This window comes from Bubalus bubalis, chromosome 6 (assembly GCF_019923935.1).
Source record: "Bubalus bubalis isolate 160015118507 breed Murrah chromosome 6, NDDB_SH_1, whole genome shotgun sequence".
NCBI lineage: Eukaryota > Metazoa > Chordata > Mammalia > Artiodactyla > Bovidae > Bubalus > Bubalus bubalis.
Window position 1 is genome coordinate 81,721,916 of NC_059162.1, and position 23,186 is coordinate 81,745,101.

Here is a 23,186-nt window from a genome sequence, read left to right on the forward strand (position 1 = left end):
TTCACAGTCCAACTCTCACATCCATACATGACCACTGGAAAAACCATAGCCTTGATTGGATGGACCTTTGTTGGCAATGTAATGTCTCTGCTTTTTTATATGCTCTCTAGGTTGCTCATAACTTTCCTTCCAAGGAGCAAGTGTCTTTTAATTTCACGACTGCAATCACCATCCACAATGATTTTGGAGCCCAGAAAAATAAAGTCAGCCACTGCTTCCTCTGTTTCCCCATCTATTTGCCATGAAGTGATGGGACCAGATGCCATGATCTTAGTTTTCTGAATGTTAAGCTTTAAGCCAACTTTTTCACTTTCCTCTTTCACTTTCATCAAGAGGCTTTTTAGTTCCTCTTCACTTTCTGCCATAAGGGTGGTGTCATCTGCATATCTGAGGTTATTGATATTTCTCCCGTCAATCTTGATTCCAGCTTGTGCTTCATCCAGCCCAGGGTTTCTCATGATGTACTCTGCATATAAGTTAGATAAGCAGGGTGACAAGATAGAGCCTTGACGTACTCCTTTTCCTATTTGGAACCAGTCTGTTGTTCCATGTCCAGTTCTGACTGTTGCTTCCTGACCTGCATACGGGTTTCTCAAGAGGCAGGTCAGGTGGTCTGATATTCCCATCTCTTTCAGAATTTTCCATAATTTGCATAATACTAAAAGTCAGATTATTATTTGCATAATACTAAAAGTCATTTCATCTTTGGGACAGATGAAAATGGGAAATATTTCCTTCTGTTCCAAAGGAAAGATCTTTGGAGTACACGTTAGATACGTTAAGATTGAAAGAGCAATGGTCCCTGAGTGGCTCACAGTCTGGCAGTCAGAAGCGCTTTACAAGGAGAGGCACACTCTGATAATGAACATGCCCAGGGGACTCCCTTGGACTTGAGGCATCCAATTCTAATTTCCCCTTACAGGAGAACTGGAGAAGGAGACAGCGACCTACTCCAGTATTCTTGCCTGGAGAATTTCATGGACAAAGGACCCTGGCGGGCTACATGGGATCACAAAGAGTCAGACATGACTGAGTGACTAACACACTTTAAAGTCAAACATAGTTTTGTAATAGTTCTTTCTATAAATAATCAAATCTCCTTTTAAGTGCTTCCCCTGCCCCATTATATCTTTTCCTTTTTAAAGATTCCTAGTATTACTTGCTTAGTCTTTCTAATTAGTGTGGATTATTATACTAATTCAGACAAGGACATTCCATCTGTTCCTGTGAGAGTTAATTTTATTCTGTTCCAAGCTGTAGACTGAGTTAAGGGTATAGTTGGAATACTTTTAGTATTGGAGGAAACTATTTTAAACAATATTTCTGTGGGGTCCATTCTGATGACATATTCATGAAAATTGATGAGTTTCTCTGAGAGAACGTTAAAATATGCTTTATATTCCTTGATAAAGAAGATTGATTCCAGGAAGCCCCACATGTACCCAAATCTGTGTATGCTCAAATCCCTTATATTAAATGGCTTAGTAAAATGAAAACAGTTGGCCCTCTGTATCCAAGGGTTTTCTATGCACAGATTCAACCAACCATGGGTGAAAATCTTGACCACAGATGTGAAACCCATTAATATGGAGGGTTGACTGTATATTTATTAAGAAAAATCTATATAAGTAGACTAGCACAGTTCAAACCCATGTTATTCAAGGGTCAACTGTATGTATTTTTTGCTTATAACTTCTTGAATAGAGACAAGTGTTTAAAGCAAGAATTATAATACTTATTGTGAGTTTTATAACGTTTATATGTTTAACAGTATAACACAAAGGACAGAGTGAGTGGACAGTAACACTGTAAGAGTCTTACATTTTTGTAAAGTTGTATTAACTCTAAATGAACTGTGATGTGTTTAAAAGGTATATTATAGTTCCCAAAGTAACTAATAAAAATTACAAAGAAAGATAATAAATAACCAAAAAGTACAAAAAAAAACAGTAGAAGAATTGAAGTGGTATGCTAAAAATATCTAATCAAAAGAAGGCAGCAAAGGAGGATCAGAGGGAAAAAACAAGAGACAGAAAACAGGTAGCAAAATGTAGACCCAACTGTAAAATAATTCCATTAAGTCTAAGTACAGTAAAGACACCAATGAAAAGATTGAGAATATCAGACTAGATTTAAAGAGATATATACATCCCAAGTCATTTAATCCTAGTAACACAGATACCACCCCCATCAGAAACCAGAGTACAAAAAAAGAATTGTAAGAAAATTGCTGGCTGATGTATTCTTTTTCATGAATGTAGAATCAACTCAAAATTTAAGACTTGAAGGTAATACCTAGGATCATAAAACTCTTGAAGAAAACATAGGCCATAAACTCCATAACATTGGTGTTGGCAATGATCTTTTGGATCTGACACTGAAAGCAAAGGCATTAACAGCAAAAATAAGTGGGACAACATCATAATAAAAAGTTTCTGCACAGAAAAAGCTTCTTCATCAACAAAATGAAAAGGCAGTCTTCAGAATGGGGGAAAGTATTTGCATATTATGTATCTGATAAGGGATTAAAATCCAAAATATACAAAGAACTCCTATAACTCAATAGCAAAAAAAGAAAATGAAAACCAATCAGATTAAAAAATGGGCAGAGGATCTGAGGAAACATGTTTTCTGGAGAGGACATACAGATAGCCAGCAGGTACATGAAAAGGTGTTCAGCATCACTAATCAAAATGCAAAGCAAAACCACAATAAGATATAACCTCATACCTAATAGAATGGCTCTTATCAGAAAAATAAGAGATAACAAGTGCTGGTGAGAATGTGGAGAAAGGGGAACCTGGGCACTGCTAGTGGGAATCTAAATTGATGCAGCCACTTGGAAAGCAATAAGGAGTTTCCTCAAAATATAGAACTCTTATGTGATCCAGCAACTCCATTTCTGAGTGTTTATCTGAAGGAAATCAAAACACTAACCCAGAAAGATACATGTACCCCCATGTTCATTACAGCATTATTTACAATAGCCAAGTATCCATCAGTGGTTGAATGGATAAAGAAAATCTGGTGTGTGTATTATATGTGTGTGTGTGTATATATATATTATTCAACAATAACAAAAAAGAAAATCCTGCCACTTGCAATATGGATGGCATCTTGAGGCCTTATGCTAAACAAAATACAAAAAGAAAGGTTAATACCATATAATCTCAGTTATATTCAGAATCTTTAAAAAGAACAAACTCATGGAAAAAGAGGTAAGATTTGTGTTTACTAGAGATGGGGGATGGGGAGGGAAGAATTGAAGGAAGGTGGTCAAAAGGTACAGACTTCTAATTATGAAATACATTAAGTACTGGGGATGTAATGTACAGTGTGGTTACTGTAGTTAATAATACTATATTGTATGTTTGAAAGTTGCTAAGAGAGAGTCAAGTGGGCCTTAGAAAGTGAAGTCGATTGGGCCTTAGGAAACATCACTACAAAGCTAGTGGAGATAATGGAATTTCAGTTGAGCTGTTTCAACTAAAAGATGATGCTGTTAAAGTACTGCACTCAATATGCCAGCAAGTTTGGAAAACTCAGCAGTGGTCACAGGACTGGAAAAGATCAGTTTTCATTCCAATCCCAAAGAAAGTCAATATCAAAGAAAGTTCAAACTACCACACAGTTGCAGTTATCTCACATGCTAGCAAAGTAATGCTCAAAATTCTCCAAGCCAGGCTTCAACAGTATGTGAACCGAGAACTTCCAGATGTTCAAGCTGAATTTAGAAAAGGCAGAGAAGCCAGAGATAAAATTGCTAGCATCCATTGGATCATCAAAAAAGCAGCAGAGCTCCAGAAAAACATCTACTTCTGCTTTATTGACTATGCCAAAGCCTTTGACTGTGTGGATCACAGCAGACTGTGGGAAATTCTTCAAGAGTTGGGAATACCAGACCACCTTACCTCCCTCCTGAGAAATCTGTATGCAGGTCAAGAAGCAACAGTTAGAAACAGATATGGAACAACAGACTGGTTCCAAATTGGGAAAGGAGTATGTCAAGGCTGCATATTGTCACCCTGCTTATTTAACTTATATGCAGAGTACCTCATGCAGAATGCCAGGCTGGATGAAGCACAAGGTGGAATCAAGATTGCTGGGGGAAATATCAATAACCTCAGATATGCAGATGACACCATCCTTACGGCAGAAAGTGAAGAACTAAAGAGCCTCTTGAAAGTGAAAGAGGAGAGTGAAAAAGTTGGCTTAAAGCTCAACATTCAGAAAACAAAGATCATGGCATCCGGTCCCATCACTTCATGGCAAATAGATGGGGAAATGGTGGAAACAGTGACAGACTTTATTTTGGGGGGCTCCAAAATCACTGCCAATGGTGACTGCAGCCAAGAAATTAAAAGACACTCCTTGGAAGAAAAGTTAGGAGCAACCTAGACAGCATATTAAAAAGCAGAGACATTACTTTACCAACAAAGGTCTGTCTAGTCAAGGCTATGGTTTCTCCAGTGGTCACGTATGGATGTGAGAGTTGAACTATAAAGAAAGCTGAGCACAGAAGAATTGATGCTTTTGAACTGTGGTGTTGGAGAAGACACTTGAGAGTCCCTTTGACTGCAAGGAGATCCAACCAGTCCATCCTAAAGGAGATCAGTCCTGGGTGTTCATTGGAGGGACTGATGTTGAAGCTGAAACTCCAATACTTTGGCCACCGGATGCGGAGAGCTGACTCATTTGAAAAGACCCTGATGCTGGGAAAGATTGAAGGCAGGAGGAGAAGGGGATGACACAGGGTGAGATGGTTGGATGGTATTACCGACTTGATGGACCTGAGTTTGAGTAAACTCCGTGAGTTGGTGACGGATAGGGAGGCCTGGCATGGGGTCGCAAAGAGTTGGACCCGACTGAGTGACTGAACTGAACTGAACTGAAGCTCCCGGGGTTGGTGATGGACGGGGAAGCCTGGCGATCTGCAGTCCATGGAGTCGCCAAGTTGGACACACCTGAGTGAGTTAACTGAATTGAAGAGAGTAGCCCTCAAAGTTTTCATCACAAGAAAAAAAATTATAAATGTGTGTGGTGATGGATTTTAACTAGACTTACTATGATGATCATTTCACAATATATACATACATTGGATCATTTTGTTGTGTATCTGAAATTAATGTATTTCAATTGTTGAAATATTGTTCAATTATTGAAATTAATTGTATTTCAATCAAAGAAATTTCCTGACTTTGATGAGTGTATTGTAATTATGTAAGAGAATACTCTTGTTCTTAGAAAAACACACAGAAATATTTTTGGATAAAGGTATGCTGCTAAGTTACTTCAGTCATGTCCGACTCTGTGCGACCCCATAGACGGCCTCCTACCAGGCTCCTCTGTCCCTGGGATTCTCCAGGCAAGAACACTGGAGTGGGTTGCCATTTTCTTCTCCAGTGCGTGAAAGTGAAGTTGCTCAGTTGTGTCCGACCCTCAGCGACCCCATGGACTGCAGCCTTCAGGCTCCTCCATGGAATTTTCCAGGCAAGAGTACTGGAGTAGGGTGCTGTTGCCTTCTCCGGGATAAAGGTATACACGGTCTCTAACATTTTCAGTAGATCATAAAAAAAAAAATTGTAAATGTGTATATTTGTGTTTGTTTATATAGAGAATGGTAAAGCCACTGGGACAAAATGTAATAAGTATTAAAGTCTGGGTCAAGGATAACAAAAACTGTTATTCCTAATTTTTTTTTTTTGAGTGCTTATGTCTATAGCATTAGATTATATGGACTGATTGGATTAGATGATTCCCTTCTTTCTAGTCTGCCTGCAATGCGGGAGACCCAGGTTCAATCCCTGGGTTGGAAAGATCCCCTGGAGAAGGAAATGGCAGCCCACTCCAATATTCTGCCTGGAAAATCCCATGGACGGAGGAGCCTGGCAGGCTACAGTCCATTGGGTCACAAAGAGTCAGACGTGACTAACAACTTTTACTTTCATAGTTGTTTTACAATATTGTGTTGGTTCCTGTTGTACAACAAAGTAAATCAGCTCTGTGTATACATATTCGCCTCCCTCTTGGGCCTCCCACCCACCCGCACTCCGTCCCACCCATTTGGCATCACTGTAGAGCATCAAGCTGAGCTCCCTGTGCTGTACTGCAGGTTTCTGGTACAGATGAACCTAGGATGTTTTTAACTTTAAAATATATAAAAATTAAGTTACCCCTCAAACTACTCATCAAATTGTTTTTTAACTTGCTCTGTAACAAGAGAAGCCACTGCAGTGAGAAGCCCTCTTGACACAACTAGAGAAAGTCCGTGAGCATCAGTGAAGACCCAGTGTAGCCATAAACAAATAAATAGAAATAAACATTTAAAAATGCTAATGGATGGGTTAAACAGTAAATTAGACACAATTAAAGAAAGAATTGTAAACTAGAAGATTGACCTGAAGAAACTGCCCCAAAAGTAGCATAGAGATTAATGATAAGAAATAGATGTTTAGAGATATGAAAAGTGGAGTAGAAAATCTAAGATTTCTTCTAGAGGGAGTCCCAGAAAGGTAGAATCAAGGAAAACCAGTATTTGGAGAGATTATGGCTTAGATTTTTCCAGAACTGATAAGATACAAATCCACATTAGAGACTGCTTTAGATACAAACCGACAGGGTTGTGTGCTTAGTCGCTCAGTCATATATGACTCTTTTTGACCCTTTGGACTATAGCCCTCCAGGCTCCTCTGTCCATGGGATTTTTCAGGAAAGAATACTGGAGCAGGTTGCCATTTTTCTTCTCCAGGAGATTTTCCCAACGCAGGGATCAAACTCGCGTCTCCTGTGTCTCCTCCATTGCGGGTAGATTCTTTACCCTGGGAGCTATTCGGGGAAGCCCAATTCTCTATCAGTCTTTTGATAAAGAAGCTTTTGACACCGTAAGCATGTTTCCCAATAACTGGTCATGGTTTGGGCCAGTTTTATCATGAAGAATAGCAAGATTAATCATTAGTTACTTTCACATGGTAACCATATTTCTATGTGCATTGAAGTGATAGTCCCACTTACCCATACTGTGATAGTGAATTATTATATGACCTCTGTAAATGTTGAACACAAAAGAGCATAAATTTGAATGAAAGGGAGAATGCAAAAGAGATGGGCGATTCTTATTCCTTTGCTCATTCCTATACGTAGAATGAAAAACACATCATTTTAGATTTCTTAATTTATATCTTAAGAGTCACATGGGATGTGAATTTGGCCATTGCCTTTAATCAAAGGATTTCTAAGGGTCTCATAAGCATATTGCATAATCTTCTAAACACTCTTCATGTAGTTGTATCTGGCAGTAATATCTCCATTATAGAGAGGAGTAAAGGGAAGCACTGTATACCAAATGATATTTTTATATCCATCAGAAATGTCTTACTGGTTTACAGGCCAGTATTACTATCAACTTTATGAAGCTTAGTGAGATTATGTGATTTGCCCAACCTTAGAGAAAGAATTTGGCATAACATCAAGGCTGCCTGAGTCTTATCTGCCTTACTAATTTTATCTCCTCCCCACACATACACACACTTAGCCTCAGCTCTGCTACTCAAATCATATTTAATCCAATGTTTTAAAAGTCCTGTAAGGGATGATGGATTACTGTTAGTCACAATTGTGGTTACTTATGCGGGAAAAAAAAGGCTGAACAGGATGGGGCAAAAGAAAGGTTTGGGGGGGTAGATGAAACACATCTCCCATCCAAGTTCTAACCAGCTCGGACCCTGATTAGCCTTTGAGGTCAGATGAGATTGGGTGCATTCAGGGTGGTATGGCCATAGACAGATGGCAAACTTAAATATTTGTTCAGTGATGGTTACAAGTGTGGTTGCCTTATAATAATCCATTAAGCAATATATTTGCTTAATGTTAAAAAAGAAAAAGTCCTGTAAGGGAACCTTAAGTCCTGTAGCTTCATGAATCTTTGAAGTATCATTCCTGGTTCTTAATTAAAAGTCAAATGATAGTTTATTTTTTTCTAGAACAACTTCTAAAAAAATATTGTAACTGCTATTAGTAATGTTGTATACTAAAACTCATGCATTTGTTCTGTTCTGATGAATTGTTCTTGTTATTCATTTGTGAAGTCATGTCTGATTCTTTGTGCCCTCATGAACTGTAGCCTACCAGGCTCCTCTGTTCATGAGATTTTCCAGGCAAGAATACTGGAGTGAATTACTATTTCCTTCTCTACGGGGTCTTCCTGAATCAGGGATCCAATCCATGTCTCCTGCATTGAAAGGCAGATTCTTTACTACTGAACTAGCAGAGAAACCCTCTGATGAGTTAGAGAATCCTGGTCAGGATATTACCATGTGGTAAGCTAAATAACGGAGAAGGCAGTGGCACCCCACTCCAGTACTTTTGCCTGGAAAATCCCATGGACGGAGGAACCTGGTGGGCTGCAGTCCATGGGGTCGCTAAGAGTCAGACACGACTGAGCGACTTCACTTTCACTTTTTACTTTCATGTATTGGAGAAGGAAATGGCAACCCACTCCAGTGTTCTTGCCTGGAGAATCCCAGGGACAGGGCAGCCTGGTGGGCTGCCATCTATGGGGTCGCACAGAGTTGGACACGACTGAAGCGACTTAGCAGCAGCAGCAGCAAGCTAAATAAAATAGTGGAAGATGGTTTTAAAGAGTAATATAGCTAATTATATATACAGTTACTCTCTTTGCCTGTTGATATAAAACCATATATCTTTATCTTAAATTCTCACCAGCAGTAATGCTGGTAGCAAACAGAATTTTGATCCCAGTGAATCTAAACCTAGTACACCTGAAGCTGGACTTACATTCAAATTGTGGGCATAGGTGTAGCTTTGGGTTAAGGTGGAAATGAAAAAAAAAACCTGTAGAATTTAAAGAGTTACCCATAAGAAGGGTGTAATTAGGAAATAATAGGTGGGATATAATTAGTATATAGTAAGGCTTCCCTGAGGCTTCCCTGGTGGCTCAGACAGTAAAGCGTCTGCCTGCAATGTGGGAGACCCGGGTTTGATTCCTGGGTCGGGAAGATGCCCTGGAGAAGGAAATGGCAATCCACTCCAGCACTCTTGCCTGGAAAATCCCATGGACGGAGGAGCCTGGTAGGATACAGTCCATGGGGTCGCAAAGAGTCGGACACAACTGAGCGACTTCACCTTCAACTTCACCTTCCCTGGAGACTCAGCGGTAAAGAATCTGCCTGCCAATGCAGGAGACACGTATTCAGTCCCTGGGTTGAGAATATACTCAAGAAGGAAATGTCAACCCACTCCAGTATTCTTGCCTGGGAAGTCCTATGGACAGAGGAGCCTGGGAGGCTACAGTTCATGGGCTCACAAAAGAGTCAGACATGACTTAGTTAAAGTGTAGTTCTGTAAAGTACGGGTAACCCTTGAGTAATTTGGGGATTAAGAACACCAGTTACAGTCCACTTACAGCTTTATAATCAGCATTGCATATCCCTTGTTCCACATCCACAGATTCAACCAGCTATGGTTTGTGTAGTACTCCAGTATGTATTTGTTGGAAAAATAAAACTCAAGTATAGGTGGATCCTCGAAGTTCAAACTCATGTTGTTCAAGGATCAGCTGTATATTCACATAGTTGTATAGCTGTCACCATCATTAATTTCCAAAACTTTTTTTTATCTTGCAGAACTGAAATTTTCTGTCTGTTGAACAGTAACTCCCTCTTCACCTCTCCTCCCAGCCCCTGGTGACTACCTTTCTATTTTGTATCTTTATGAATTTGACTGCTTTAAGCACCTCACTTGGATGGAATTATATAGTATTTGTCCCTTTTTGATTGGCTTATTTCACTAGCATAATGTCTTCAAGGTTCATCCGTGTTGTAGCATGTGGAATTTCTTTCCCTTTAAGACTGAATAATATTCCCTTGTGTGTGGTGTGTGTATGATTGTGTGTGTGTGTGTGTGTATGTGTGTGTATATTTATATATATATGCCAAGTTTGTTTTACGTATTCCTCTGTCCACAGACACTTGCACTGCTTTCAGCTTTTGGCTGTTGTCAGTAATGCTGTTATGAACATGAATGTACAGATGTGTCCCTACTTTTAGTTCTTTTGGGTATATGTTCAGAATTGGGATTGCTGGATTACGTGTTAATTCTATGTTTAATTTTTTGAGGAACTGCCAAACTATTTCCATAGCAGCTGTACCATTTTACAGTCCTATCAGCATAAGAGTTCCAGTTCTGCATCCTGGCAAACCCCTGTTTACTGAGGGGTTTTTGGGGGGTGGGGTGGGGTTGATGGTAGTCATCCTAATGATTTGTGGTGTTATCTTGTGGTTCTGATTTGCATTTCCCTAATATTATTGATGTTGATCATCCTTTCTTGTGTTTTCCAGCCACTTGTATATCTTTTTTGGAGAAATGTCTATTTGAGTTCTTTGCCTGTTTTGACATGCCCCTTTTTTAAAACCAGTGAAAGTGAAAGTCGCTCTATCGTGTCTGACTTTTTGCGACTATACAGTCCATGGAATTCTCTAGGCCAGAATACTGGAGTGGGTAGCCTTTCCCTTCTCCAGGGGATCTTCCCAACCCAGGAATCAATCTGGGGTCTCCTGCATTGCAGGCAGATTCTTTACCAACTGAGCTATTAGGGAAGCCCTGATAAAACCAGGTTCAATTCCTGGATCGGGAAGATCTGCTGGAGGAGTGGTAGGCTACCCACTCCAGTATTCTTTGGCTTCCCTTGTGGCTCAGCTGGTAAAGAATCTGCCTGCAATGTGGGAGACCTGAGTTCAATCCCTGGATTGGGAAGATCCCCTGGAGAAGGGAAAGGCTACCCACTCCAGTATTCTGGCCTGGAGAATTCCGTGGCCTGTATAGTCCATGGGGTCACAAAGAGTTGGACACGACTGAGCGACTTAAATTTTTTTAAAACCAAGGTAGTAACCACAAGAGATACTTATTTATCACTTTATAGAATTAGATAGATCACTTTTAATTGCTAATTAATACTGGTAGCAGATGAGTAAATACTTTTGGAAAATATTTGTATATATAAACATATAATCAAGTTTGCCTGTCCTTTGTGCATTCCATCCATCTCTTTCTCTGTTTCTGTTAACACAGTCCTAATCCATTTAACATCATCTCATGTTTGTGCTACTGTTGGTTGTTTTTTCAAAAAGGTAAAAGCATTTAGTGGGTGCTTAATTTGATAATTTATATCTTGACACTGGGCCCAGTTCTAACAGAATGGTAAAAATATATGTTCATAAATTCCTCTAGTAGTTTGCTCTTCTTTACCTCTTCTTTAGCACCTTCCCCTCAATTCAACAAGGATTTATTGGGATGTGAAATCTGAGTTTCCCTGAGATTGTGTGATAGTGGATAAATCACACCAAGTCTTCCCTAGATGAACCAAGTAATCTCTTAGGTCCCTCCTAGTCTTGTCTGGTAAATGTCTTTTTTTGTAAATATTACCAGCTTTTGGTCATTAGATGCCTGAATTATCTGAAAACCACGTTACCCATAATAAACCATGTTTTTAGATTCTCACTGAAGAGAGGGGAAGATAACAGTCTAACTCATATTACTTTCTTATTTACTATCATATATCTCCTTGGGCTTCTTAGATCAATCTCAGACCTAACTAGAAACCTTTTAAATACAAGCATTTAGTTTTCTAAGAATTAGCCATCACTCATAAAGCAATATAGTATTTTGAGCAGTTAATGTCAGGGTGGGGTTTGTTTACTTCTGAAAAGTCGTATTGCATCCTAATAGCATGTAAAAATAAAGGCTAAAACTGTACAGTGTACTTTGAGTTTTTGATTTCTACTTTTGAAGTTTATGGGCTTCCCTTGTGGCTCAGCTGGTAAAGAATCTGCCTGCAATGCCAGGGACCTGGGTTCGATCCCTGGATTGGGAAGATCCCCTAGAAAAGGGAAAGGCTACCCACTCCAGTATTCTAGCCTGGAGAATTCCATGGACTGTATAGTCCATGGGATCGCAAAGAGTTGGACACAACTGAGCAACTTTCATTTTCACTTTCACTTTGAAGTTTTATAAATACAAAAACGCCTCACACACCTGAATAGGGTAATATATAGTCCAAAACTAAATATGTGTACTTTTTTGAATTAGATGCCATTTTTATTTGTTCATACCTCTGTTCTCTTGCTTTATTGAGAATTCACATTAAATTGATTTCAGGTGGACTTCTAAAATATATGAGTAATTCTTCAAACCAATTTAGTTAATCTTAAGAAATAATGTTATATGTTAGGCTAATGTAAATATAATAGCAAAATTAAATGAGCTATTCTAGATAAACTTTTGTATTTAACATTTATTGCTGAGTAATTTTTATAAATTGTCTATTTCTTCTATTTTTGCTCCTGTCACTTGTTCAAAATTCAGTAGTCAGTTATTTACGAATAGTCATTTTTTAGGATCTATGAATTTTGTTTTGTTTTCTGTAATATAAGCTATAATAAACTTTTTTCTTTATGCTCAAATTCTATAATATTTTAAGTAATTTAATTTCTTTTTCTCAGAGATTAAGAAGATACTTTAATGCTGCATTTGTCACTGGGAAAACTAGTTTTAATTTATATTGACCTTTTTCTCCTTTGAGCATTTAGTCTGCTTTCAATAAAATGTTGATGACTGCTCTTTAGAAGACAGCTGTACGAAATAAAGTATTATAAATATTCAGCTTTCCTTTCTAAGCTTTGTCACCAACAGCTGGGCATCCAGTTTAGCAGAACAGATTTTGCACAGAGAGAGCCTGGCATGTTCCTGAATCAGTATAGTGAAGGAGACAAAAAAGTAGTTTCTTATGGATTGGGGACTTATAAAGACATAGAGCATCTGTTCCTCAGTTAAGTCATAGTCTGGTTGCACTGAATCATGTTTAAAGCTAGAATAATGTGTAAAACTTTTTCACCTTGCTCGTACCTTTATTTTAATATCTAGTGTATTATTTTTGCAAATAAAATGCTTTCAACATCTCCATTGAAGGTATGTAAATGATTTTGCTCTTATCTATAATTTTTCGTTAGTGATATTTTAAAACACAAAGATACTAATTTTTTACTAAGATTATTTTATTATATAACTTTAATGTTTGAATTGTATGATAGTGCATATATATACAACTCATATATGAAAATCCATTTAAATATTTAATTATGATTTCATCTTGATATATGCTATTAAACAGTTTCCTCATTGTGAAAATTGCTTTCTTCATAGGTATTCTACTTTAGTTGGTGAAAGTAACTTAAAATGGAATCTTTGTTTATACAGATTACTCTTAAATACTTGGCTACTTGAAGCATATTAAGTCTAAGATGTCTTTAAATATTTTGTTTGCAGTGTTAAAAGATCACTGAAATTGGATGGTATGTTAAAAGCAAATGTAAGTATTTACTTGTGAGTTTGTAGTTGCATAATAACATAATAAGATTGTATTTTTATTTTTTTAACAGCTAATTTTCTCTTATACTAAATGTAAGAAGTATCAGAAACTCCTGTGACATAATTGTTATTGGCACACCATTTTCTACATATAAAGTTTGTAATATATGGAAATTCCTTGCAGGCTTGATATTTTTATTTAAGCGACAAATTATTTAGAAGCCTTAATGAAATAATTTAGTAGAAAAAAATGCTTTGCAACTTAAATGCAGACAAATAAAGATGGAACAGTGACAGTGCTTTAATCTACATTCTGTAATCTGCTAAATTGAAATAAAACATTAACAACATTTTTATATCAAAAAGATACCTACCCCCTCACCTTGCTGACATGATTAAACATAAAATACTAGCACTGTAAAAACTTTCACCATGGTTATCACAATAAGAATAAAATTGTACTGTTGCTGTTACTTTTTATAAATCTTGTCGTAGCACATTCCCAATACCAGCATATCATGACATATGCTAGTTTACTATCTGTTTATTATCTTTTCATACCAACAGTGGATCTAGATACAAACACTAATACTAGGATACTTATAGCCTTAGTAATTTTAAATGCAAATAAATTGGTGAGAAAGTAAATTAAAATAAATAGCTAGTCAATAAATGGGCTCCTTTATGAGATCCCATATGAGAATGCCATTTCAAGAAATGGGTTTTGTATGGAATTTCTCTTCAGAATACTCACTGGCATTCAACAATTTACCATTTTTAAAACTTCCTAGATGCTTTTCTAAAAAATTTAAATAAAGGTGGCAAAATACTGCATTGCCACTAAAAAAATCATTAGCGGTGTAATTAGCAATTTAAAACACCATTATCCAACTTGTTCTGTACAGAATGCAGCTGTGACTGTAATTTTGCATCTGTTTCTTTGGTCAGAATGGTGTTTTGGTAGATGAGTAGTCCAGCTTGAAATGAAATACAGTTCTTCTCTGCCCCAAGACTGTTCTTTGGGAGGTGGTAACACCATTTGAATGAAAGAGAATGGCCATTTAGGAATTCATCCTTTTCATAAAGCACAGTTGTCATGGATAGCTTTCTATCTAGTTTCTCTCCAGATTAGGATGTATCAAGGTAGCCAGTGAAACAGTGAATATCCTGTATTAGAAAAATACATTGTTATGTTTGGCCCAGTTCTGTACCTTTAAACCAGTTGATAGTACCACATGGCCACCGACTGCTAAATGCAGGTTCCTTAAATCCTAGGCAGGGCCTTCAACATTTCTATTTTCTAACCTATTTCTAATATTTATTATTATTTCTGATATTTTCAGCTTTTGTACTTTTGCCTCATCATTTATTTGCAGCTCTGTCTTAGATCTCACAACTTTTGCTCTGGCGCTACATCTAGGCTTCTCTCCTTAGCTATATTTATGCATCTGTCTATTCCAGTAATAATTTAGCCCTGAAGCAGCCTGGTTCCCAAGAATCTACCTATATGCCAGTGATTCCACTGAGGCTGCCTTAGCCCATGCAAAGGAAAATCAGACATTTAAAACACCACCTATAAGTCGTCTACTACTATGACGACGACGACGACGACGTCGCTTCAGTCGTGTCTGACTCTGTGCAACCCCATAGATGGCAGCCCACCAGGCTCCCCGTCCCTGGCATTCTCCAGGCAAGAACACTGGACTGGGTTGCCATTTCCTTCTTCAGTGAATGAAGGTGAAAAGTGAAAGGGAAGTCGCTCAGTCATGCCTGACTCTTAGCGACCCCATGGACTGCAGCCCACCAGGCTCCTCCGTCCATGGGATTTTCCAGGCAAGAGTACTGGAGTGAGGTGCCATTGCCTTCTCCGACCTATAAGCACCTAATTGCTTTGAAGCTACAGAGGAACTTGTAGTAACTCTGTGGTCATTTTGCCTTACCAGCATGATGCTGAAAGAAGACAACTGTGGTGTTGAAGGAAAGGAGATGGCTCTTAAATGCTAGTTGGTTGAAGTGTAGTCTGTTCATCTTAAACATCTAGTGTTTCCTCTCCCAGAGATGTTTGGAACTAGCAAATCCCAGTGTTCCCAATGTGGCTATGGACCTTCATGAAGATAATGCTCCATGATGTTAGGGCAAGTCTGCAAAAGTAATTTTCCTTATGATTCCCCTAATAGGAGAAATAGAGGTATGGCTCATCCCCTGTGATCCTCCATTTCATATATAGTGTGTATACTATAAGTACCACTATTTGCTAGTCCTCCCAAATTGTTGAGGATAGTGAGGAGTGATAAAGATTTTGATTTCTCATTACCTACAGTATTGGGGTTGCTCAAGTTACTACCCTTCAAACACTGTTTTTAGATGAATTTTCAAAGACGAAGTTGAATTATTTATTACAAGTAATTTGACAGTTATTCATTACAAATAACTACCAGTGGCAGTTCAGATGAATTTGTAGGAACAGCTGTAACCTGGTCATATACCTAGCTAGCTTGACCTAATCTCTTTCAGGCTACTTCAGAGAAGGAACTGGAGAACAGACGCTGCAGATGGGAAGGCAAGAAGCATACTTCCTACCAAGGCCAACTTAATAGGCATTCTGCCAGAGGAATGGCAGTGCAGATTTAGGGGAAGTTTGCTGATTGGGACATGCATACCCAGTCGAAATTACTGCATTACCATTAGTAGGATACTGCTAAGTCTGATTATTCCCATTATCTCATCTTTCTGAGACAAAGCTTTTCCTGACTCCTGAAATTAGAAAGAACATTGGATTTCAGGGCTTTAGAAAATATGACAGCTCACATTCTGTAGGCTCACTTATTGGTCTGGCTCATGTCTGCTCCTTTCTCCTCTCCTTCCCTCCTCTTCCCCTGCTTTTTTCCTTACCTTTTTATTATGGAAATTTTTGAACATACACTAAAGTAGAGACAATAATACAATGAGGTACCATGTAACCATCACCCATCTTCCAAAAGTATTAACATTTTGCTAATTTTGCTTCATCTATCTCTATATATGTATGTATATATTTATATATGTGCGTATGTATCTGTATATTTTTCCCTGGAATTTTACAAATTTCACACGTTATTTCATTAGAATATTCTTCAGTATGAATTTTTAACAGATAATGACTTTTTTCATAACTGTAGTGCCACTATCATAACTTATAAAATAAGAAGTAACTCCTTAATAATATCTTTTACCCAGTCCATATTCGCATTTCTATGGTTGTTTCAAAATGTCCTTTTTTTATTAAAATCAGGATCCAAACAAGATTTCCACATTGTAATGGTTTTTATGTATCATAAGTCTTTTTTTTGCACCAAGTCTTTTAAAATCTCACTCTTTTTCTTATAATTTATCTTTTGGAAAAAAACTGAAATATTTTTTCCATAAGTGTGTCTCACATTCTAGATTTTATTGTTTTCTTGTGTTCTTTAGAAAAGTGATTTCTCTATTCACATCTCTCTATTTCACAATTCACATTTCTTCACATTTCATATAAAATGTCATTAAAGCTAGAGACTGGATTAGATTCTGGTTCATATTTTTGCTAAGAATGCCTCATAGGTAGTCTATGTATTTCGTGTTGCATCACCTCCACAAGTACAAAGTGGTCTTGGTTTGAAGTGTTACCAGCCTGATTCACCCATAGTAAAATTCTCAGTCAATCTTTCTCCTAATGTTTTTTTTAATTCATTAATGATTATTTTATAGTTCCTTTTTTCACTACAGTTACCAAATACTGATCCCTTTTTTGCCTTTTGATTTTGGAGAATTTTGATTATAGAGAATGCAGTGCCTACTATCAGATCAGATCAGATCAAATCAGTCGCTCAGTCGTGTCCAACTCTTTGCAACCCCATGAATTGCAGCACGCCAGGCCTCCCTGTCTATCACCAACTCCCAGAGTTCACTCAGACTCACGTCCATCGAGTCAGTGATGCCATCCAGCCATCTCATCCTCTGTCGTCCCCTTCTCCTCTTGCCCCCAATCCCTCCCAGCATCAGAGTCTTTTCCAATGAATCAACTCTTTGCATGAGGTGGCCAAAGTACTGGAGTTTCAGCTTTAGCATCATTCCTTCCAAAGAAATCCCAGGGCTGATCTCCTTCCGAATGGACTGGTTGGATCTCCTTGCAGTCCAAGGGACTCTCAAGAGTCTTCTCCAACACCACAGTTCAAAAGCATCAGTTCTTTGGCGCTCAGCCTTCTTCACAGTCCAACTCTCACATCCATACATGACCGCAGGAAAAACCATAGCCTTGACTAGATGAACCTGCTTAAGTAATTATCAACACAAGGCTAATATTGTTTCATATATGCTCCCATGCATACTTCAGTATCCCCTGTACTAGATTATTTGAAGCAAATCTCAAACATCATCCATATCATCCATAAATACTCCAGTAATCATTTTAAAAAGATAGACTTTAAAAAACATATAATAGTATTATACCCCACTCCCAACCTCTGCTATGATCTCTGCAAAAAAATCTCTCTGAAAATTAATTCCTTAAGTGGACATCTTTGCTCAGATTCTCCCAATTATCTCATATACCTTTTGACAGTTCATTTCTTTTTAAATTTTAGCATTGTTTATTGACATTCATATAATATAAAATTCATAATTTAAAAAGTATACACCAGTGATTTATTATATACTCATTACATTGTGCAGTCATCTCTACTATCTGATTTCAGAACATTTCCACCACCCCAAAAACAAATCCATACCTATTAGCAGTTAGTTTCAATTCCCTCCTCCTCTCATTCCCTGGCAACTACTAATTTATTTGCTGTTTCTGTGGATTTGCCTATTCTGGCCATATTATATAAATGGAATCATACAATATGTGGCCTTTGGTGACTGACTTCTTTCATTTAGCATAACATTTTCAAGTTTTATCCAAGGTTTATCACATGAACGGTACTTTATTCCTTTTTATGGCTCAATCTTACTCTTTTGTATGGGTATATCACCTTTTGTTTATCTGTTCCTCAGCTGAAGAATGGACTTCCATTCTTCAGTGCTGCTAGTGGTGAAGAAACCCCCTGCCAATGCAGGAGACACAGGTTCTATCTCTGGGTCAGGAAGATCCCCTGGAGGAGAGCATGGCAACCCACTTCAGTATTCCGCCTGGAGAATCTCATAGAGGAGCCTGGCAGGCTTTGGTCCATAGGGTTGCGAAGAGTCAGACATGACTGAAGTGACGTAGCACACACATACAGCTGAAGGACCTTTGAGTTGTTCCCACTTTTTTACTATTACAAATAATGTATATAACATTCTTGTACAGCATTTTGTATGAGTATGTTTTCAGTTTTCTTATATACCTGGGGTGGAATTGTTGAGTCATATGGTGATTCTGACTTTTTACAAAATTGCTAAAGTCTTTTCTACAGCATTTTACATCCCCACTAACAGTATGTAAGGGTTCCAGTTTATCCACATCCTCCTCAACATTTGTTATTATCTGACTTTTTGATTCTAGCCATCCTACTGGGTGTGAAGTCATATCCTGCTGTGGTTTTAATTTGCATTTCCCTGGTAATGTTGAACATCTTTTCATGTGCTAATTGGCCATCTGTATATTTTCTTTGGAGAAATATCTTCAAATCTTTGCCCATTTTTTAATTGGGTTGTCTTTTTACTGTTGAGTTGTAAGAATTCTTTATATATTCTCAACTGTTACCTTATCAGATATATGATTTGCACGTACTTTCATCAGTTCTGTGGATTGTCTTTCTTGATAGACTCCTTTGATACACAAAGTTTAAAATTTTGATGAAGTCCAACTTATTTTTTTCTTTGATGGTTTGTGTAACCTATGGTAGTGCAAACTTCCACTATGTTTCTTTCTAGAGTTTTATCGTGTTTAGCACATATGTTAAAAATCTAATAGATAATAGAGTTCATTTTTGACATGGTATGATATTAGGGGCATGTAGTTTATTTGTCGTAGCAATGTTTGTTAAAAAGCTATTACTTCCCCCATTGAATGGCCTTAGAACTCTTATTGAAGATTAGTTGACTGTAAATATATGAATTTATTTCTGGACTCTCGTCTATTCCATTTGTCTACAGATCTGACCTTATGCCACCACCATGCTGTGTTTCAAAATAAAAAGTTTTTTAATTACTATAAATTTGAAATTAGGAAATATGAGTCTTCTAACTTTGTTCTCTCTGTTGCAGAGATTGGGCTGTAGTTTTCTTTTAAGGTATTCATCTGGTTTAGCTATCAGAGTAATGCTGGTCTCATAGAATGAGTTAGAAAGTGTTCCCTGCTTTTTTATAGAATTTGAGAAGAATTGGTGTCACTTCTTTAAATGCTGGTAGAATTCACCAGTGAAGCTCTCTGGCTTTACGGTTTTCTTTTTCACAAGTTTTCTGAATTAATCGAATCTCTTTACTTGCTTTTAATGTGTTCCAGTTTTCCATTTCTCCATGATTCAATCCTGGTGGGCTGTGTATTTTGGGGAATTTGTCCACTTCATCTAGATTAGCTAATCTGTTGGCATACAATTGTTCATAGTATCCCCTTATAATCCCTTTTATTTCTCCAAGGTTGGATGTAATATCTGCCCCCTCATTCCTGATTTTAGTAATTTGAGTCTTATTTCTTTCTTGGTCAGTCTAGATAAAGGTTTGTTGGTTTTGTTTTTTTTTTCCCCCAAAGAACTAACTTGTGAATTCATTGATCTTCTCTTTTTTCTTATTTTCCATTTCATTTGCTTTCTCCTTAATATTAATATTTTTTTTTCTTCTAGTGTCTTTGGGTTTAGTTTATTCCTTTTCTAATTTCTTAAGTTGGAAGCTTAGGTTATTGATTTGAGAACTTTCTTCTTTTTTTAATGTAAGTGTTTAAATTTTTCTCTGAGTACTACTTTCCATCCCATAAGTTTTTATATATGTTATGGTTCATTTTCATTCTCCTCAATATGTTTTCTAATTTCCTTTTTGATTGGTTGTCTAGGAGTATGTTATTTAATTTCTATAAATTTATTTTCCAAATGTCTTTATGTTTTTAATTTGTAATTTTATTCTGTTGTGATTAGAAACTGTTCTTTATGTGAGTCTAATTTTTTTCACATTTACTGAGTGGTTTGTTTTTTTTTTTTTTTTTTTTTTGCTGCTTAACATATCTTCTGTCCTGCCTAATATTACATGTGCACTTGAGAAGAATGTGTATTCTGCTCTTGTTGGATGGAGGGCTCAATAGATATGTGTTAGGTCTAACTGGTGTATAGTATTGTTCAACTCTTCTGTTTCCATGCTGATTTTTTGTCTAGTTGGTCTATCTATTATTGAAAATGGGGCATTGAAGTTTCCAGCTATTATTTTTCTTTTTCTTTTTCTTCCTTCAGTTCTGTCAGTTTTTGCTCCTTGTATTTTGGGGCTGTCTTGTTAGATGTGTGTGTGTTTATAATTTTTTTATCCTCTTTTCTTTCAGTATCAGTACATCTTTATTCATTGAGTTTTCTTGGCGAGAAGAGGAAAGGGAAAAAGGATCAGCATATAGCAGAAACATATAGTAAACATATTGCAGAAAGGAAAGAAAGTATCCAGTACAACCAAGAACACACACTGCTGATAGAGTCACCAAAGGTCAAGGGAGCTCAGTTTTCTCTAGTTCAGGAATGAGAAGAAGGAATCAGGGAAAGAACAGAGGATCAGGCTGTCCTTCCTTCCCTATAAATTCAAGATATGGCACAAAGCTTTGGTGTCTAGTAGTAAAACATGGAGTTGTTAATTTGTCCATCTCTTATTAAACATAAATTTCAACGGAAGTTTTTTGTATCTGCATAAAAGCTCCTGAGTGACTTAAATATACATTCATCTTCCTCTCTTGGTTTCCCACCCCTTCTTTCTACATGAAAGCCTCCCATTTCTCCTCTCTTAATAGGAAATTAAGTAAATTTGGTTCATTCATATGCCAATGTAAGTTTTGGCATGAATCATATCAAGGAGTAGTCTTGACTCACAAGGTTTGGCACAAGGAATGACATTCCTAACGTCCTCAGGTTATTTTACACAAATCATTCAAAAGTTACAGAGACACTCAAGAATTACATGAGTATGTCTGTGTAAGGTAGGCGTCAAGCTTTTAGGAAAAATCTGGTTTAAAACAGGAAATAGGGAAAGGAGAAAAAAAGGATGACCCAAGGCTTTCACTTTTTTCCTCTTTGTTGTTATTGTTTAGTTGCTAAGTCGTGTCTGACTCTTTGTGACCCCTTGGACTATAGCCCGCCGGACTTCTCTGACCATGAAATTTCCCAGGGAAAAATACTGGAGTGAGTTGCCATTTCTGTCTCCATTTCTTCAACTTTAGTGAGATATAATTAATCAAAATGTAAGATATTTGAAGTGTACAATGTGATGATTTGATTTATAGATTGTGAACATGTATATTCATTGTGTGTACATATATGTGTGTGTGTCTTTTTTATACACACAGATTGTAAAAGGATTGTTCCCATCAATTAATCCATCTATAACTTCAACTTTTTCTTTTTCTTTTTTGGTAAGAACATTTAAGTTCTACCCTTCTAGCAGATTTCAGTTACTATATAATAGTGTTATTAGTTATAGTCACCATGCTATCCATTAGATCCTCAGACCTTATTTATCTTACAATGAAAGTTTGTACCCTCTGTTCCTCCATCTCCCAGTGACTAAAAACCACTTTCCTACTGTCTGTTTCTGTGAATTAGACCTTTTTTTTCCCTCACATATAAGTGAGACCGTGAAGTGGTTTGTCTTTCTCTCTCGTTGCATTTCACTTAGCATAATGTTCTCCAGGTTCATTCATGTTGTCACTAATATCAGAATTTCCCACTTTAAGAAAAGCAGCCTTAAGATGATGTTTCAGATCCCTTTGGCTGCTGAACAATCCTCTGAAAGATACTTCATGTTTTTTCTTTTGATACAAAAGAAATTTGTATACAATTAAAACCCAAAAGCACATTTGGAACGATCAGTACATTACATTTACATAGTCTGAGTCACATAACAGTCACCAAATCATTAGCTGTCAAGCTTTACAAATCTCAGACAGATATTTAAATGGAAAATTGGCAAATGAAAAAATATTCAGTGTTATTCATCATTGAAAATACAAATTAAAACCACAAAGTGATAACCATTCCCTCTGACTAGAATAGCTAAGTTCAGTTCAGTCGCTCAGTCGTGCGTGACTCTTTGCGACGCCATGGACAGGAGCACGCCAGGCTTCAATGTCCATCACCAACTCCCAGAGCTTGCTCACACTCATGTCCATCGAGTTGGTGATGCTATCCAACTATCTCATCCTCTGTCGTCCCCTTCTCCTCCTCCCTTCAATCTTTCCCAACATCAGGGTCTTTTCAGATGAGTCACTTCTTCGCATCAGGTGGCCAAAAGTTTCGGCTTCAGGTTCAGTTCTTCCAATGAATATTCAGGACTGATTTCCTTTAGGATTGACTGATTTGATCTCCTTGTAGTTCGAGGGACTCTTAAGAGTTTTCTCCAACACCACATTTCAAAAGCATCAATTCTTTGGTGCTCAGCTTTCTATATGGTCCAACTTTCACATCCATACATGGAAAAACCAATGGCTTTGTCTAGACAGAACTTTGTTGGCAAAGTAATGGCTCTGCTTTCTAATATGCTGTCTAGGTTGTCATAGCTTTTCTTCCAAGAAGCAAATGTCTTTTAATTTCATGGGTGCAGTCACCATCTGCAGTGATTTTGGAGCCCAAGAAAATAAAGTCTCTCACTGTTTCCCCATCTATTTGTCATAAAGTGATGAGACC

At 37.3% G+C, this 23,186-nt stretch overlaps 1 protein-coding gene across 4 annotated transcripts in view; it reads left to right on the plus strand.

The window, feature by feature from the left end:
- LOC102416174 (integrin subunit beta 3 binding protein) overlaps positions 1–23,186 on the plus strand; it is a 91,608-nt gene that overhangs the window by 7,408 nt on the left and 61,014 nt on the right. For all 4 annotated transcript variants that reach the window (XM_044944901.2, XM_025288564.2, XM_025288562.3 and 1 more), the window contains exon 2: positions 13,339–13,381. In XM_044944901.2, the coding sequence (XP_044800836.2) occupies positions 13,339–13,381 (43 nt within the window). The remainder of the gene's footprint in view (positions 1–13,338; positions 13,382–23,186) is intronic.